We start from the raw sequence: 20,062 nt of genomic DNA on the forward strand, positions 1-20,062 counted from the left end.
TTATAATTTTAGACTTGTAGGAAATGGTTTTGTCCAAACTTCTGAGTCAACTCAGTCCCATTTATGAACACTAGAGTGGCCCACCTAGCTTTTTTTGTGATACACCCTCGTATGTTTACAGCTCTCCCAGTTTCATTTCTGCTGCTGTGGTAAAAGGCCCTGGTATAAAGCAACTTTGCTTCACTGTTCCAGGTTTTGTCCTGGATGGGGGTAGGAACCGGAACCTGTGCACAGCTGAGAGTGGAGAGAAACACACACATGCACTGTGCTATTTGCTTACTTCTCTGTGCTCATTTTCCCATTCTCACACGGTGCCAGGCCCCTTCCTAGAGAATGGTGCCGTCTAGTGCTGGGTCCATCCAAATCCATTCACTTTTTTTAGTCAGTCATCCCGGACGCGTGCACACAGGTCCGCCCAATCCAGACAACCTGCCACTGAGACACTGGGACTGTGTGACTCTAGTCTCATCAATCAGTGTTAATCATCACACCAGTCATTTGCATAAGCAGCATGACACAGAGTGTAGCCTGCCTTCCCCACTCACTCATAACCTCTCATAAACAGGGAAGGCAGCAGTGCTGGATGCCACATATCACAGGGTCGGTGACACCAGATCACATGTAGAAAGTTCTATCAAAGCTGAAGGAAATGATACTACAGAATATTGTGCCTTCTAGTGGCTGGGTCTAACCAAGTCAAAACTACTGTGACAATTAGCTTTTTACTCGGAGCACATCTGACCTCCCTTATGTCGAGCTGGTCAATCTCGACACCTCAGATTCTCCTCCCAGAGATCCTTGTTCAGACCGGAAGGTACGCTTTCCCTTTTCTACCTAGCTATTGGCTGTCGGATCTTTATCAAACCAATCAGACAAGGCAGGCAAGGAGGGAACAAATGTAGACACTTTCATAGAGTGTACGCCAACCACAGACTGGCTTACGTGGTTCAGTAGTTAGCCCAGCTTCCAAATGCTGTAGGTGACACTCTCCCCCCAGAACTAGTGTAGCAGCAGAGTGTGCGCGTCTGCAGAATGTTCTTTTAACTGTTGAGCAGTGGACTTCTGAGGCCACTGTTGCCTGTCGGGGCTGCTGCTAAGTCAATTTGCTTAGCTACACCATAGGCCTTCTGGATAACCCAGAAGTAATAGAAACACAAATGCTTCTTTCATGTAAAGTAAGCCACGCATTTCTTTTGGTAGCCGCATGGCTTGCATCCTGGAACCCGTCTTGGGGTGTGGAGAAAACGAAGACAGACAAACACGGGTACAGCGAAACTGGGGTGAGGTGGGCCTCAACATCTTTATTGCAGAGTGTTAGAAGGGTTGGCTAGTCTCCATAAGAGGTTTGTAGGGAACAGTCTCAGGCTGTAAACATCGAGGAGGGAAAACTGCAGTTGCTAGTTTTTTATACATGCAACATTCACGCTCATGGAAAGCTTTGCCGCCATCTTGAGTCTGGTCCCACGGCCACACCTTTGCCAGTTTCCCAGAGGCCTTGCAATCCTTGGCATAATCTCTCAGGGATTCTCTACAGCCCGTGACATGCGTACACAGGCGCAGAAGCAGAGCGAGTTACAGCATAGAGGATTATTTGACCTACTTCAGGTATATAGGAAAGTGCCACTGAAACTATATTAGTTTTACTATTGAATTTTCATTAAAATAGTTTCTTTTTCAGTAAAGCAGGTATTATCACAGCTATATTGTTTTTTTTTTACTTCTTAAGAGTTTTATTTTTTCTCAGTGATATCTTTACATAATTTTTAATAATTTATTAGTCAATAAGACATAATCATGTGCCTGACACATTAAACACACTGTTCTTGTGGCATAGACTCTCACTGTAAGTAAAAGTTGTGATAGTTAACTGTTGCCTTAAGGCCAATTTTGTCTTGTGCTGTTAGCATTTGTGTTGCCATAACTTGGTCCCTATTTTTGTTTATGACGATCGAGAAATAGTTATTTTAGGCTTTGGCAGTTTTTGTAAGTACTGTATCAAAATTTTTATGACTACAATATTTTCTTTGGCTCCATAATTGTACCTTATACTTTATGAATCATGTTATTATTACATTGGTGTAGATTATTCTAGAAATCAATAAGCTATTTTATTTGTATTCAATGTTTAGTATATCTACAAGAGTAGGTAATTTAAGTGGTTATCTGTTTCTGCATACTTAATTAAATTTTAATTTAATCATTGAGATACTCTGCAACTATATTTTATGAATTTACATAGGTAAAATTTAATGTAGTCATTCTAATTTTAAATAAAGTTCTTCATTATCTTATAAAACACTTTTTGGTGTCAAAATCATATCATCAACATTCCTCCAAAAAAGTCCCCAAGGGAGGGTTAGTCACACAGCAGTATTTTATGATGATTGAGCTGATAATCTGGTAAGTGAACTGGGATTTTTCTTCCAGAATGCTTGAAGTCACGCTATTGATTTGATTTTCATGAGCTTAAGTAAGATACATTTTTTTGACATCATTGTTTTGGTAAGTTATAATACACTGTGCAAGCCATTCTTGACAATACAAAAAAATTTACTGTAGCCACAGTTGTAATAACTCAAAAATGGAAGGAGCGCATTGAGCTTCGGGAGTTCCTATTCCCCAGCAATACTGCTGCAGATCAGCATTTACATATCACAGTTTAAATTAAATTAAATCAGATTGGTTCTAAATTACCTGACTCTGAGTAAATGAGATTTGAATTCACTATTAGCCCAATCGCAGAGCTGATGTCATAACTTAGGTTTTATGCTTTGGAGATGGATGCTAAGGACCTTTCCATCAGTTCTGATTTCTACCCGAGGTGGGTGGTCCTTCCCTGATAAGGGGTCAGTTATACACCACAGGCATGGAGAAGACCTGACCGCTAAGCCTGTTGACTGCAGTATTTCATCACGAGTGAACTAGCGTTTTGAAGGCAGCACATGACCTGTGTCAGAATGAGTACGCTCGTGGGACCTGAGGTCAAGGCTAAGCTTCACGTGTGTGATCAAGAGCTGATGAACACCTGTGCATCCCAATTCCAAGCTGCTCCGTACCCTTAGTGCTGCTGTTAGTGCCTGGGCCACAAGTTGTTATGAGCTAAGGAAGTTTTTGCTTTTATTTTTACAAATGATTTTTCTATTAAGCTTCATGCCTTTAATTTCTAAATCTATAGATTAAGAAGTAGCAGTGATCATTAATTTTTACCAATTAGTGAAAATTAGATTAGCTGTGCTTAGTTGAAAGTTTCTGGTTGAAAATACAAATATGAGTAACACATAAGAAATATTTAAACAGATAAAGTGGACTCTTCAAAACAAAACAGATGTTATTACTCAGAAAATGAAAATGTTTACTACCTAGCTCTTGAAATAATGCTTCTTGACTCCTTATCTAAAATGCTGTTATTATCTGGTGCCTTATCTAATGCTATTCTTTACAAACCTCAAATGCCTCTGTTAGATAAGATGGCTCAGTGTAAAATCTATTTCCCAAAGGAAGCTCCTTACAAAAACATTTTCAACTTTTACATTTATAGAACAAGTCAAGGGAAAAATTCGTCCATTTCTTCACAGTGGTCTTTAAAGCATTGCTAATTGCCTTTTACAATTTAAATGCAGTACAATTTCTATGTGTTCCTCTCAACTATATAACCCTATATACCCTTTTCTTTCTTGTTTTCACCTAAAGAACTCTGATCATTTTTATACATCATAACTATTAATTTCTATATAGTTTAGTACCATCTTAGTACTAAAATAATTTATTAGATTAAGTACTTCACTGTCTGTTGCTGAAAAGTAGTTCTCTTTGTTTTAAATAGTACATCAGTAAATATCTGGGTCCATTCTTGGTAATTTATTTTTTGTAATCATATCTCAAAATAATTGATTCAGTTGAAGTATATATACAAATTTATAACCAGGCACAGCGTGCCACGCAGTATTCAAGGCATTTTACATGATTCATTTCAGCTTTTCGTACGCCACGAGGTAAATTTATTATTATATAAACTTGATGAATAGATAGACAGAATAACTTGTCCCATTTCATTCAGTACAGGAGATGAAGATAGGAAAATATTGATATGAAATTCCATTCTATTACCAATAGATTTTTTATTAATAGTGATGTGGAACACTAGCCATGTATAAAATATTTCTCTTGCTTTTACTATTCAATTACTAATAAGAGTTTGCACACATACATATATTTTTATATGTGGTACCATGATTGAGAAAGGTTTCTGTGGAAACTCTCTGAGCTGTGTGTGTGAGGGCACAGTGAACTCACTAGACCACTCCTGGGTAGAAAGAACAGTTTATCGGAGATCAAACTGCCATGGCTGTTTCTAGGGAGCAGGATAGAGTGGGTGGGTGGTAGAGAGAAGCAAGAAGTCTGAAAAGCAAGTGCATTAGATTTTAGATGACAGTGAGCTGGGTGGGGTCTTTGTGCTGATGAGGCGGTTCTGATTGGCCTTGACCTAGTTGTCTCTGACCACAGAAGTGCCCTTGGGGCAGGCTAAAGTTGATGTCCTGAGTGCAGGCTAAAATCCATACCCTGGGGGCAGACTAAGGGAAGGTTAGGTAATCAGGATACTGCCTTAGGGGAGATGCTTTCTAGGTAATAGACTGGCCTAAGAGATTCCCTCTTCTGCTGAATCTGGCCTTGATTACCCAGTCAGTCTCCTTCCATTTACCTGCTCAGTGTCCTCCTTTTCTTTAGAAATCGCCACTAGCACTGCCATTCTGGGGCCTGCCTCAGACTGAACTTTCCAGTTTACAATGAAGCCTGGAAGAGAAAAGAAAATGTAAGGGACAAGAGGGGACAGTTTGTGGCAGATAAGGTACAGAGTATTAAAGTCATGTGCTAATTTTGGGAGCTGACAGAATGTCATTGGGAGAGAGGGATGGAGGGAGGCAGAGAGGGAGAATGGGGTCCAACCTAGCAGATAGCCATATGCACTTTAAGATGGTTGGCCTCCCAGTGAGAAGTGATGGAGAAACAGAAGAAATGTGTGGGCATGAATGAGGTAAAGAGCGATGTCTTCAGAGCAAACTGGAGAAGCTTCTCGTCTGCATAAAGAATGCCACAGTTAGGGTGGAGGCTGAGGAAGCAGCCAAGTGCATTAAACCAGAAGAAAGTCATGAGCGCCCTAGTAAGCCATTTCTTAGCTCCAAGTATGATGAAAATGATCAGCTTTGTAAACAGCATCAAATATTATAATGAGAACAATCTGCGTAAGATTTATGCAGTGTCATCTGGGTGCTCTTTCTTGTGCTGTGTCCCAGAAAAATGGTCTTGATAGATGATCCATTTTCTATTTCAGCATTTTAAAGACATACCATTTTATCAGTTATAAACAACATTTTATCAATAAGCACTATGTTAATTATTGGGAAGAAGCCTATGCTCCCAGGATAGATTATCATAGTTGACCTAATTAATTGAAAAACCCTTTATGCACAATAATTAATTAAAAAGAACCCTTTACACTTATTTTTTAAATTAAATAGGAATATAATGTGTCAGGTTCTCAAGTTTCCTGCATGAGACGCAGCCTGTTTCTCTCCAGCGTCTGGCTAGTTCCCTAGCTTCCATTGTATGGTACTGTTTTAAGTCAGCATTCTGAAAGCCCATCCAGACAGCAGCGTGAAACTGCCGCTTTCACTTCTAGTTTGTAAGATGAGCCTGATGATTTCAGCACATCCTTTCCCTATATTTCCAGTTTGCTTATCTCCAGTGTCATATCAGAACCTAAGTATGCATGGCGAGCTGACATTTTGCACAAACACATCAATGTGTCCTTTATAAATAAGAGCTGTTTCTTTAAAAATTTCTGACATTTTAGGGTAAATATCTTGTTGCAAAAAATTCTCTTTCCAAGTACACTTCATACATTTTCTTTAAATCAGATCATATGATTGATAACCATCGACTGTAATGAATTCATAAAATGTAGCCTCTATCAAATTCTACTTCAGATCTCAACACACACACTTAGGTGTTAGGGTGGAGTGAATTTTCACTGGCTTCCAGTTGAGCCTTTTTGGTGAGCTATTGTTTCAATTACTCAGAGAAAGGAGGATATTGTAAAATTGTAGCATAACCAGTCCTTGATTTGGATAGTAGTTCCTTGAATTGTTACTAGGTGATTTGAATTAAGTTGTTACAGGGTAAAGAAAACTAATACTAGCTAATGCTTTGAAACATTTAAATCTAAGGTGTATAAACATGTAATATTTTTCTTTGGAATGACCACAGAAAGTAAATGGAAAATATTGATTATTTATAGTGAGCTGTGTTCTAGCTATGGCATCAGTCAATAGAAATCTTTATAATTAGATATTTATAGATTTTTGGGTTAGAAGCATTCTGCATCCCAAGGAAATACTTTTGAGCAAACTACAAGTTTAGAATTTTATTCTTATTGATTGTTTCTCTGTTCTTTAAACACGGTCAGCTGAGCGGTCGTTCTGGTAAAGCAGTCTCAAATCCTTTGGCATGTAAAGAAATGGCATTTCAGATCTGAGCTAGGTGTTCATGCAGATAGTCTCAGTTTGTTCAGTAGAGGCAGTGTTGTTAGGAGTTCGGGGACATCCTCAGCTTCTCAGCTATATGGAGTGTTTGAGACCAGTCTGGGTTGCAGGAAGTGAGAGTGTTTGAGACCAGCCTGAGGTGGTCTTGCCAGAAGGAAGGAAGCAACTGTCGAGGGCATTAAACTACATTTCTGAAATCTTGTTCCAAGACTTACAATTCAAATTAATACCTTATTAAATAGAAATATATGCTTTACACTCAAATATATATTTCCCATGTCATCAAATCTATCAGACATACCAACATTAGAAATAATTTAGAGTAAATGTCCTCTTTATGGACATCTGAAAGCCCCAAGAATACTCTGGTGCTAAATTTTGCTGTAGATTTCATTCTGAAAAATTTAATTAAATGTTTTCCACTACCGTGTACCAAATATTGTTTGAAATGTTGTATCAGTACCGTAAAATTAAGAATAAAAGTCACTATTATCATGGAGCCTATATTTTAGTGGAGAGGCTTAACATTAACCTCTACAATAGATAATTTCAGATTACAGTATAAAAGTTGTTCACATAGTAGTCAGAGTAAGAAGGAAGGCACCCATATTAGCTGAGTGTTGTTACAGAGTGGGATAATTGAGGAGGGACACAGAAGGTCAGTACCAGCTCTTTGCAAACCAGCTCCCCAGCATGGATTTGAATGACTCCCTCCTCTGCCTTCCCTTCCTTCCCAAGGCCTGTCTCTTAGGAAGGGTTGAAGTTGCAACATGCTGTTTCAGCTGGGGAAAAAGAGAACAGTCAGATACATTTGAACCCAGTAAAACATTTCTTCTGTTAACTCTTTTTGTGCAGTCCAGTCTCAGACAGTTTTCTGAAAGTATGAGTTTGTAACCCAGCCATGTAAATACAACATAGAGGTTTTCCCTCTTCTTATGTCTTTCCACACTTCAACACACTGTGTAAATACCATCAATTGGTTGCTCCCCCAGTAAGAATTTTAATCTTTTAATCACTGTATTTCACACACCTGGTAACTAGACCCTAAATATGATAGATTTTAGTGAGATAGTCAATGCATGAATAAATTAATACCTTATAAGAAGGCATCTTGAGTTTTAATCTTTTATCTTCTGTATAACAGAACATTATAATCTGAACAATGCGTAAGGCAAAAACATTTTTTAAACAGTTTAAGCGGTTTGGAGCCCATTAAGAAGGTATTGACGGGGGGCTGGGGATTTAGCTCAGTGGTAGAGCGCTTACCTAGGAAGCGCAAGGCCCTGGGTTCGGTCCCCAGCTCCGAAAAAAAGAACCAAAAAAAAAAAAAAAAAAAAAAAAGAAGGTATTGACATGTGGTAAGGACCTTTGTGTTGTGTTGTGTCCTGGCAGGATACATCATGTAACAAGACAGGGAATGGTTCCAGGAGTCTCTGCCTCTCCTTATAAAGCCACCAATACCATCTGTGACCCCAGTTAGCCCAAATCCCGTATGTCCAGTACTGTCAATGGATGAGTTTGGGGTTTAGGTTTCCAGCACATCGTGTTGGGGACACATTTGTCCTTCAGTTCACATCATCCAATGTCACTTCTCTACGCTATTGTGGTGTCTGATAGTGGGCTGCATGGAGTAGTGCTTCCATGCCTGCCTGTTACACTCTTGTCTACAGAAAAGGTCAGGTGAAGGGCACTGTGAAAGATGGGTGGGGTAGTCTGGGGGGTCTGTAGAGCAGCCAGTTTGCAACACTGTAGCAGTGTTGCCCAGCACAAGACTGACACGGGTCGGAGTCTCTGATCACTATTAAAAATCATTATTTTGGGCTGGGGATTTAGCTCAGTGGTAGAGCGCTTACCTAGGAAGCGCAAGGCCCTGGGTTCGGTCCCCAGCTCCGGAAAAAAGAACCAAAAAAAAAAATCATTATTTTGCAGCCGGGAAATGGCTCCCTGGGTGATAGCACTCGTCCATACGGCTGGGGACTTGAGTTTGGATTCCTGCACCCATATAAAATTCTTCACTCATTCTTCACCAGGGCTCAGAGTAGAAGTGGGGTCAGCAACAAACACATCACTGGGAGACCTCCGATAGCACAGACCCATATGGGGTCGATCCAAGCAGCAGGCAGAGAGAAAAAGAGAGACAGACAGACACTTGGCCTGCCGTGGCCTCAAAGCCTGCTCTCAGTGACAACACATTCCTTCTCAAGCTGTTCCAGGCACAGGTTACAGCCATTCCCACATTTAAGCCTATCCTGGCCGTTCCTGTCCAAACCACCACAGCCCTCCTGTTTCTGTGTCCTGTGTTTGTGTCCCTGCTGCACAGCTGCTTTAGCTGAGCTGTGTGAACGTGGACGACCTAACAGTGGCTGCACCACTGAAGAAAATGGGGGCTTGCCAACCCACCCAACCAGAAGGTACCTGCGTCTCTTGAGGGAGGAGCGGGGCCTGGAGAGTTTGTTTCCTGAGGCAGTTTGTATACCTAATGCCATTTTTGTCAGAGACCCTGTTTTGACCGGTTTGCCCTCCCATAATATTTCTTATTATGGAAGGCAGAAGTCAATCTAAGTCTTCAGTTAGGATTTTGGTCTTCCAAGTATTTTATGCAATTTAATTTGTGAGAAATTCCAGCTGTCATTTTCTACAGTTTAGAAAACAGTGTTGATTTTGGGGGGATTACAAGAACTTTGTTTCTTCTGGTCTTGCTATCTCACTTTGTCCTCTGAATACAAGCTGCAATTAAAATAACATTTATGTATAGTTTTTTTGTCATTCTTTTTAATCAATCATTTTATTCGTTTACATTTAAATGTTTTCCCCTTCCCAGTCTCCCCTCCACAATGTCCTCTCCCCATCCCACTGCCCTTTCCCCCTGCCTCTATGAGGGAGCTTCTCCACCCACTCACCCACTCCTGACTCACAGCTCTAGCATCCCCCTATGCTGGGGCATCTAGCTTCCACAGGACCAAGAGTCTCCCCTCCCATTGATGCCAGATAAAGCCATCTTCTGCTATATATGTAGCTGGAGCCATGGGTCCCTCCCTGTGTAATCTTTGGTTGGTGGTTAGTCCCTGGGAACCCTGGGTGGTCCAGTTAGTTGATGTCTTTGTTCTTCCTATGGGGTTGCAAAACCCTTCAGCTCCTTCAGTCTTTTCCTCAGCTCTCATTGGGGTCCCCAGGCTCAGTCAGATGGTTGGCTGTGATAATTTGCATCTGTATTAGTCACGTGATGGCAGAGCCTCTCAGGGGACAGCTATTCCAGGTTCCTGTCGGCAAATGAATTCTTGATATCAACAATAGCGTCTGGGTTTGGTGTCTGCAGACAGGATGGCTCTCTGGGTGGGGCAGTCTCTGGGTGGCCTTTCCTTCTGTCTCTGTTCTATTTTTTGTCCCTGTCTTTCCTTTGCATAGGAACAATTCTGGGTTAAAAATTTTAAGATGGGTGGGTGGCTCCATCCCTCAACCAGGGGCCGTGCCTATCTACTGGAGGTGGCCTCTGCAAGTTCTAGCTTCCCTTTGGTGGGTGTTTTGGCTAAAGTCATCACCTTTGGGATCCAGGAACCTCTCCTTCCCCATCTCCCACTGCTACACATTTCTATTCAGTTTCCTGACCCTCTGTACTTCTCTCCTATCCCTTCTCATACCTGATCCCGCCCCCCCTTTCCCTTCCCCTCCTCTTACCTTCCCAGGTCCCTCCCTCCTAACATTTATATTTCATAGAACCACTTAACGAATAGATACAGATAGAAAGCATAATTAATTCAAGTTTTAGAGCCCTTGACTGCCTTGCATCATGACCATACTTTGTGGAATCCCTCCTAGATATTTTATTTACTCAAGTTTTTTCAGGCAAGTGTTAGAAGAGTAGATATCTTCACGTGCGTTTCGCCTTAAATCGTGGTTTTGTTTTCACGTTTGTAGTGCTATTACCCCTTCCCCCAGGCGGCTTGAAGTGATGTGTAGTACCCACCCAATTTTTTTGTGATCATCGGTTGTACCTTTTACTTAGACACTTGTTAACTAAGGACATGTCGAACCATTTGTGTGTTAAGAGTGGTGGTGACAAAGATGGTGGAGGTGCAGGGTCTTCCCCAGAAGTGGTGGAATGGTGTTGCTGGTTGAGTCATTGTGGCTGGAAATGCACCCATTAAATGGGCAGCATGAGCTGGTTGAGTAGCTTAAGCAAATGGCTGTCCAGGTAGTGATTGTGAGGCCAATTTAGGGCCTAACAATAAAATATAAGGATAGTTTGGACCCAGGAACTATTGACTTAACCACAGACTGAACTTTTAAAATGACATAAACCAAACAGGCAATCAGGAGATAGAAGATTTTAAGAAATCTGCAACTCATAGATGATTTGGGAAACCAGAGAATGTAAATACACAGAGAATAGATCTTCCACAGCTGAAGCTTAGTTTGGAGCAATGTTAGATTCAAGTAAAACTTAACTAAACTCTATTGCAAATGTAACAAAATGTAACCAATGGAAAGCTTTTAATCCATGGGGCCCGGCTAGCACAGTCTATAAATTTGTGACTTACCATCTTCCCAGAGAGTTAGAGGAACCAGATTGTAAAATAAAACATAGGCGTCGGGCGATATAATCAACACAGTATTTCCATGAGTGCCAAAACACAGAAGAGACTACTAAGCCACAGATGTCAGTTGTGACCCAGAGTGTCTGTGGGAGGAGGAGAGAGGCAAGAGGGAAACTTCAGAGCTCCATGTGTCCTCTGGAGCCACGTGGATGAATTATCAGAGAGAAGGCAGAGCAGATTTGCCTAGCCCAATGGCAGATATGAGGGAGAGGTCTCTGTAGAGCTCCAAAATGTGCTGGACCAATTCACAACACACAGTTTGAAAAGCAAGCTAACACAGTGAAGTCAGGCTTGGCACTGAAGATTAATGGCTGGACTGCAAATCAATCACAAGCAGAGAGTAGTTTGTCTGAAGACAGAGAAGACAAGGGTGCCCCTGTTTTTACAGTGGGAGGAGCTCAGCCAGGAGCACTGAACAGAGGGCTGCACACTGTGAAGGAGGACATGCACAGCATCACACACATTCCATATGGCTCTGCAATGCCAGCCTCATTATGATCACTTGGAAATATCTGTCATTTATGAGCAGAAGGCTTGGGTTTCTCTAATCGATGCTCATGTGGTTGGAATGCCCAGCAAAGTGGCAATGACTTTAGATGGGTACAGAATCTGATTCAAGCTGATATAAGTAATTTTCATATGCTTATCCTGGTCTTTGGAGGTTCACAACAAAGATGAGAGGTCACATGATTGGTGTAAATGAAGCAAAGACAGCTGTGGGCACATCTGTACTTTTAAGAACAGTTGGCTAAATTATCTGTGGAAGGGTCCTCAAGGTAGGGTTAGTATGAAAAGTACTAGAAGTTCTAAAACTTTTAAGTCTATGTTTCATCAATAAAAAGAAATATTTAGATGTTTTCACAAGGGGCAGGAATGTTTTGTCTTCAGCGTGTGCATCAGAGTAAACCCAAGGTGCCCTCTGTACTTTGGTCCCCTTCCTTCCTAACACAGAGGGGAGAGGCTAGCCAGCCACAGACCTGGAGCTGTTACAAGTGGTTTTAGCTCTTCTAATTTCCCACCTGTTTATTGCTGTTCTAACAACAGGGGGCCAGAACACTCCTCTCCAGTGTCTGTGAAACACCAAACACTTGCGATTCCAAGTGACGATGGCTTTTCTTTGTTTTCTATGTTTGTACATTCCACAGTCCCCTGAGATCCTAAGTAGCATTTAATGTCTGTCCTGGAATTCTTACTATGTGGCTCCAATTTAAGACATTTCACACAGAATTAATTCATTCCCTCCCTCCCTCCCACCCACCCTCCCTCCTGTCTATCTTTCTGTCTGTCTGTCTTTCTGTCTGTTTTCTGTCTATCTTTCTGTCTTTTTTCTGTCTTTCTTTCTGTCTGTATGTCTTTCTGTCTGTCTGGCTTGCTTGCTTGTTTTGCTGTGTGCTGTGTGGCCTTTCCTTCTGGGTTTGAAGAGGGGAGTCTGCTTGGTGGCACAGGGCTCCTCCCCACATGCTGGATATTGACCGAATGCTTTCTTTACGCACCCCTTTCCCTTTTGTAGGCAATCTTTGTGCTGTATGAGGCCATCCTATAACTAAAAAGTTAACCTTTAAAAGATCACCTAGATAGTTCTTAATTTCGGTATCTCACGTTTTCCTAACGTTTAAGGCATTGAATATAATTTTTGACAAACTGTATTCCTACCAGATTCTTACATGGGCATAAAAATTTAAATATCTTTTCTATTTTAAATTTTTTTCTTTCATCTTTTAAAATATTTTTTCCTGTAGTTCCTCTAAACTAAGTATTTTTTCTCAGTTTCTGTATAAACTCTTTATAATTCACTATTTTAGAAACTTGTTGGAAATGAATGTTACACATATTTATATGTGTAGGTCAGAAAATGAATTTCCCGATTGACTTAAGGTATCATCAATCAATCACTTAATTTTAAAATATCAAATAGGGCCTAGGTATGCAGCTACAGTGAGTGGTAATGCCTTGACCAAGAATACTCACAGGGGCTCACAGATTTGGGTTCAGTCACAGCATGTGAGCACACACACACATATGCACACACATGTATATGCATGCTCGTTTGTGTGCACATGCATGTACATACACACTTGCACACAGATGCATGCATAAACATACACACAGACATATATACACCCACATGTATACAGAGAGAGAGAGAGAGAGAGAGAGAGAGAGAGAGAAGAGAAGAGAAAAGCTCACCTGCTGTTTCTTGTCCAATGAGGCCACACTGAACACTAGGACAGGTTTAGAGCTTATCTGTGTATTCTTAACCCAGAACCACAGTCCTCCTTCATCATCCATCCGGTGTCCGAACTATTTAATTTTCCCAAGTCTCATAGTTGTTTAAGTTTGAGAAAACTCAGCCCCATTAATCTGTATTGATAAGTCTTTTAAAATTTATTGTTGAGAGATCACTGAAAGGAGTAAAAGCTCGCTGTAGCCTTGTTGGTTTAATCTCAGCGATGTAGGAATACTCACTGGTGTTAACTGTGTCATTCACACGCAATAAAAGCCCAATCAATATCTGTTAGGTCAAGTCTATTACATGCCCCATGTTATAGACATAATTTTTATTTCTGTTTCTCTGCCTTCCTCTAACACTATGATGATATTTTCTTCACTGCCATTCAGTACGGGAGGACTGAGATATACAGCTCTACAGTTTCCTAAGACATACGAGGCAACTGTGCGAGGTGTCGTTCTCCACTCAGCTACGGTGCCATCGGCTCATTGTGTATAAGAGTTCCTCAAGAAAGATGCAATAGGACATTAAAAAAAGTAGCATATTGTTTCTTTCAGGGTACAGAATGAAATGTATGCATCCATGTGTTTTCCTGGTTTCTTATAAACAAGAAATTATCAACCGTGTTCACCGAAAACATGAACACTCTTAATGGAATTCACCTGCAATCCTCTGCAGGTGCATGTACTGCGTTGTGGCATTCCACATGCTACTCCAGCTCATGTTTCTGATTTAGTTCTACTGTGGGCCTTAATGCTCAGTGCCATAATCTACGCAGCAGTCCCCGTTAGTGCCTGTGGCACCGCCCCATCAATGACTGGTAGTTTGCAAGTGAAGCTTGCACATTGGCTGTTTTGTTTATAGTATGGTAAGTCCAACTGTTGTGCTGATTTAGAAATATCATGTTTGTAAATAGTGTGAGTCAACACTACAGGTTTTGAAGAATTTAGGCTTAGTAAACTTCAAATTTTCTAATATTTTGATTTTTCAGATTGCGTTTTCCCAACACAACACGATCATGGATCTGGTGCAGTTCTTTGTCACCTTCTTCAGGTAATTGGCTTTCGCTGAGTTTTAACTCGTTAGTCCTGTGTGTGTGTGTGTGTGTGTCTGTGTGTCTGTGTCTGTGTGTGCATGCATTTCTCTGTGTGTGCTTGTTTGTGTCTGTCTCTGTGTGTGCATGCATTTCTCTGTGTGTGCTTGTTTGTGTCTGTCTCTGTGTATGTTTGTGCAAACGTGCATTTCTCTGTGTGTATGTCTGTGTGTATGTGTTTCTGTGTGTGTGTCTGTGTGTATGTGTATATGTCTCTGTGTGTGTGTGTACATGTCTGTGTATGTGTGACTATATGTCTGTGTGTGTACATGTATGTGTGTATGTCTGTATTTGTGTGCACATGTGTGTTTCTGTGTGTGCATGTCTTTGTGTACATGTATGTGTGTTTGTGTGCATACTCATGTGTCTCTGTGTGTGACTGTGTATGTTTGTGTATGCATATGTGTGTCTCTGTGTTTTGCATGTTTATGTGTCTCTCTCTCTCTGTATGTGTGTGTCTGTGTGTGTGCATGTGCCTATGTCTGTGTATGCATGTTTGTGTCTGAGTGTAGGTGTATGTATGTTTGTGTCTGAGTATATTTGTTTGTGTTTACATGTGTCTCTGTGTGTGTCTGTTCTGCATGTGCATGTTTGTATGTGTCTGTGTACATGTATGCGTGTGTGTGTCTGTATTTGTGTATGACTGTGTGTGTTTGTATCTCTGTGTGTGTCTGTGTATGTATGCACATGTGTGTGTGCATGTTGTGTGTGTCTCTGTGAGTGTCTGTTTATGCCTCTGTGTGTATCTGTATGTCTGTGTGCATGTTTGTGTGTCTGTGTATGTTGTATGTGTGTCTTGTGTATATATAGTCTGTCAGATCATTTGTCAGTCGCTTATCTTACTATTGCATTTCTTGAGTGCATGTTATGTATGTCCACTGAGTAGTGGGTTACCCCACTGTGCAGTTGTGTCAGACCTGTGATACTGCTTTGTGCCCAGTGAACTCAGTAGAAAGAGAGCTCAGTTTGCATTCTTCTTTCACAAAAATATTAAAAACTATTTTAGTTAATGAAATTAATAGCAATCATACCCCATGGATTACTTAAACCTTCTAGATTGAATCAATTAAATTCAATTATTGACTAATACCATGAGTGCTTGGTGATGTGCCAAAATGTGTGTTGACTAAGAAAACATTTCTTCTTTGAACGAGTTTCTGATCTAGAAATACAAGTGACTTTGAACAGAGTTAAGTTCCCAAATCCGTAGTTAAGTGATATATTAAGTAAGTTCTTAAGATAAAAATAATCCCAAAGGTAAGCTACTCCGGAAAATGCTGTGTATTACAATGTTACACGGACAACTGCGGATTGACCGTGTTTTCACTGACGTATTTCTCAGAGTCTTTGCCACACTAATTGAAATGTGTTTCATTATGAGAGATTAGTGCTCATAATTGTCAGAGACATCACAACCAGCAGGCAATTTTGTTTTCATTCTCATGATTGTGAATGAAGAGATAGCTTGGGGAAGATGGCGTTCCACTTAGGCCATGCTGTGGGATCCCAGCTAAGTTATTGTAAACGTTGTCTTGGGTGTGTCCAGCCCAGTGGTGTCCTCTTGGCTCTTCTTATATAAGAGCAGCCCACACTGCTGCCCATAGCTTCAGAACAGAGTGTGGCATGAATCTTGCTCTGCCCACCCGCTGGTTTGGGTTGACTTGGCCATCAAGAAGCCTTGGCTTTTGGAATGCGGTACGTCATCCCTGTTTCCGAATGCCAGATCATCATTCCCTCATTGGCCTCTTGTTCAGGTTTTTATATAATTCCTAGCGTCCTGTGTCCTCTTCACTGGAGTCTAAACATACTTTTATGTTACGGCTAGTGAACTTTTCAGTCTATGTGCATGTGACACCCTTGCATGTGTGCAGCCGGCTTGCTCTGAAGCTAAAGGAGCCAAGAGCCACTCGGAAATGCAGAGGGTGGCGGTGAGCCAGAAAAGCATCTGTGGGATGAATGGATCTGTGACCTAATTTTCCCAGTTTTTGAGCGAGCTCATGCCTGAGCACATTCACTAACTGGAACTCCGCTTCTCTGGTGATGGAATTTCCTGTCACCCATTAACTAACCGTTCTTTATAGCTGAGCTGAAATCTGTCTTCCTGTATCCATTGTCATGATGGTCACTGTGCTCTGTGAATAGGCATGTTGTCTATGTGTCTCTGTGTGTGGTAACCGTAATGTTCAACACTAAATGCTGTCAGCCTATGTACTCGCCATGTCTGCAGTAAAGTTATTCATACTTCACATGTTTCTCTTAAAGGTGAAACGTGAAGAAGCACTGTAAAATGTGTATGTTTTGTGATTTTGTTCTGTGGACTACAACGAAATTTAAGGATAATAACAGAGATTCCATGTATTTTTAGAAAACACTGGAAGTTACAATTGAACGAGCATCATTTGATGCATTAAAATAAAAACACTTGATGCAAAATAGGGTGGATTGACATATGCTATAATGTTAAATTATGTGTGAGAATTCACAGGTGAATGTACATGTAAATTATTTAAATATTAGATGCTGGGAGCTTCTGCTTTTGTGCATATATTTCAGTTCAGCAGCTTCTTTATTAAGCAAAAGAAAGCTCGTTCAGTGTGAATCATTTATTAGAGATGATTCTCTTCTTTAGGTTACCATTATAGGCAAAGTGAATTAAAATATTCTAATCATTATGCGAGATCAAATATTTTTGACAGGCTCTTTGTCATTTAAATTTTTCTAGTAGTGAAATGTAAATCAGACAATTTAAAATCATCTCATTGTTAGGCTAATACATGGACAAACTCTTTGGAAGTGTATTAATTTACCCTTTTAGAAGGCTACCACTAAATTTTAAAGAAATTAATGTTCATGAAATTCTCCGTCTGCCTCTGTTGCTGTTGCTAACCCAGTTACTGGGTCAGCATGAGAGAGAGTGAGCCAACTTCAGCTTAGTCATCCTCTGGGGCCATGGCTCAAATACCGTATGATAATGGTTTTACCTCCTTATTCTGGGGACTTCTGGTGGCAAACACAATTGGGCCAGCACTAGGGAAGTCATTTATAGACGTGGCTTGGCTCCGAGCTTAGTTCTTTGTGCCATCTTAAGTAGGTCACCCAGCTTCTTAATATCTAGGTCTTTTCTTATTTGTGAGAGCTAAGGATTTATCTCATTGCTGTTGTGGTATGTGATAAACATGTTAGTAAATTATAGAGGTGAGAGGAATTCTTTTTACAATATTTTTTCTCTCTTATGTACAATGGAATAGCAAATGTTTCTCAACTGGAAAAGTGTGGATTACTTTAGGAAACAAGGAAATATGGCGGGGACATTGTGATTGGTACTGCAGATTCTCATTGTCCACTGGGTGTAGCTACTGTCTGAACCAGGTTATAGCACTGTCGCTGTTTTTTCCTACTTGATGTATTTTACCGTGTATGCTAGGGTGTGATTTAGCAGTTACTCAACTACTCAACTTTTATATGTTGTAGTTGGACTACTCTTAAACGAGGGAAGTTACTAGTAGATGAGTTCATAGACACAGTTGGCCTCCTACGAACCATAGAACATCAGTTGAAAAAATGCTTCTGTAAGATCCAGATATAAGACATTTTTTTAATTTGTGACTGATGGGGAGGGCCCAGCCCATTGTGGGAGTCATCCCTGGTCTGGTGACCCTGGGTTCTGTAAGAAAGCATACTGGGCAAGCCATGGAGAGCAAGCCAACAAGCAGCACTCCTCCATGGCCTCTGCATCAGCAGCTGCATCCAGGTTCCTTCCCCTGATGGAGGTCCTGCCCTCACTGCCTTTGATGGTGGACGATCATATGGAACTTTAAGTGAAGTAAACCATAGCTTATCCAAGTTGCTTTTGAGCATGGTGTTTCCTCACAGCTGTATTAACCCTAACTGGTATATCTTGTATACCCTGTATATACCCTATGTAACCTATGTGTTAATTTAATTGTCAAATTGACCCAATATTGAGTGTTCTAGAAGAATTCTCAAAGAAACATTGTTTAGATTAGATTTGTCTCAAGTCCTAACTGTGAGGGATTACCTCAGTTACTGTTCTTTGCTGTAGGAAGACTCATCCTGAATATGGATGTGTCCACTGTGGGATGCTCACCCATGCTCGGGCTCTTACATCGCCTTGACCACTAGTCTTTGCCTTCTCTCTTTCCATATCCCAGGGAAGGCATCAGTACTATGTAACTGTAACCACTTACTGTATTCTTTTGAAAGTGTTTTCCCCCCTTTTAAGAAATACATAAGGGGTTGGGGATTTAGCTCAGTGGTAGAGCGCTTGCCTAGCAAGTGCAAGGCCCTGGGTTCCATCCCCAGCTCCGGAAAAAAAAAAGAAAAAAAAAAAGAAAGAAATACATAAACTACTGGCGCTCCGGCAGGATTTCCTTTATTGAAACTCTTTTCAAGCAGTTAGTAGTGATATCATTAGCCATTTTAGCCTTTTGCTAGAAAACACTGCACCGTATTTGCTGATATGGATGGTGGTGTTTTAACCCACAAGGCAGTGAGTGGGTCCATTCCAAGTCCGTCACCCTCCCCACTGTCGCCTTCCCTGTGTCACCTCTCACTTTCTCAAACCACAAATCCTCTGAGGAGGAGAAGCCAGCATACAATTTGAATATCCAAATATTTTAGGGGAACCTCCCATAAAGGAAACCTGGGAGGGGGCAGGGGAGTACTTTTGTACCACCAGACTGATGGGCTCCACAGAGGAGGAAGGCAGCTCTGTTGGGCTTCTGTAGAGGCCTCTCTGCATCTCTTGAGATGGTCATGTGATGAATGTGATATATTGCATTTCCTGGTTCACAGTTGGTGACCTGTCTAAATGCCTAAAGTGATTTCTGGAAACTCCTTCCTAGGTAGCAGCAGAAGCCATTTGTACCTCTGGGGGTGGGGGTTCCTTTTCCAGTAGAAGTGCACAGTACCTCTTGTACCCTTGGGGTTCACTCTCCTGATGGTGGCTCAGACTTCTACCTCTCTAAACACAGTGCAGTTCTGACTCGAAGTTTATTTTCCCATCCTGAGGTGTTCTATAGGCCAGGCTTCTGACTTAGTCTACCAAGTTTCCTTGGAATTCTCAGAGGATAGGGTTAGAGTGGGGTTATGAGCTGCCAGCTCAGCAATATTTCATCTCACTGTATTGTCTCTCCGTTAGATCTTCAATAGATATTTCAGTCTCCCCATTATAACTACTTTGAATAGTGTCATGATAAACATTAGTTCACAATTTTACAAACTCCAGTTTGTAATCAGAGCTGCTTATTACAAATCATTCCAAATGATTTCTGGAGGAGCTGTCCTGCTATCTTACTAGCAAGGATGAGGAATGTCTAAGACTTGTATTTAACCTGTGACTTCACCACCACAAGTTGTGCAGAGCGTCAAGAGATGTAGATTGATATTTTAAGTGTCTAATTTAAGAAGAATCTAAAGGATTCAAAAGCAAAGTATAAAACCCTCAAGTATTAGAAAAACAAACACAGCGAAGCTACCTGCGGAGGGGAGCACACAGTTAATGTGGTCACCAGGATCTGAGGGAGAGGCACATGACCTTGCTGTCAGTAGGGTTTTTAAATAGACTAACATAACGTACTAATGT

General features: G+C 41.0%; 1 protein-coding gene across 3 annotated transcripts in view; it reads left to right on the top strand.

Moving 5' to 3' along the window:
* Atrnl1 (attractin like 1) overlaps nucleotides 1-20,062 on the top strand; it is a 543,698-nt gene that overhangs the window by 158,325 nt on the left and 365,311 nt on the right. For all 3 annotated transcript variants that reach the window (XM_087552341.1, NM_001431114.1, NM_001431115.1), the window contains 1 exon segment: nucleotides 14,356-14,417. In XM_087552341.1, coding sequence (XP_087408467.1) covers nucleotides 14,356-14,417 — 62 coding nt within the window.

Source organism: Rattus norvegicus, chromosome 1 (assembly GCF_021556685.1).
Source record: "Rattus norvegicus strain SHRSP/BbbUtx chromosome 1, alternate assembly SHRSP_T2T, whole genome shotgun sequence".
NCBI lineage: Eukaryota > Metazoa > Chordata > Mammalia > Rodentia > Muridae > Rattus > Rattus norvegicus.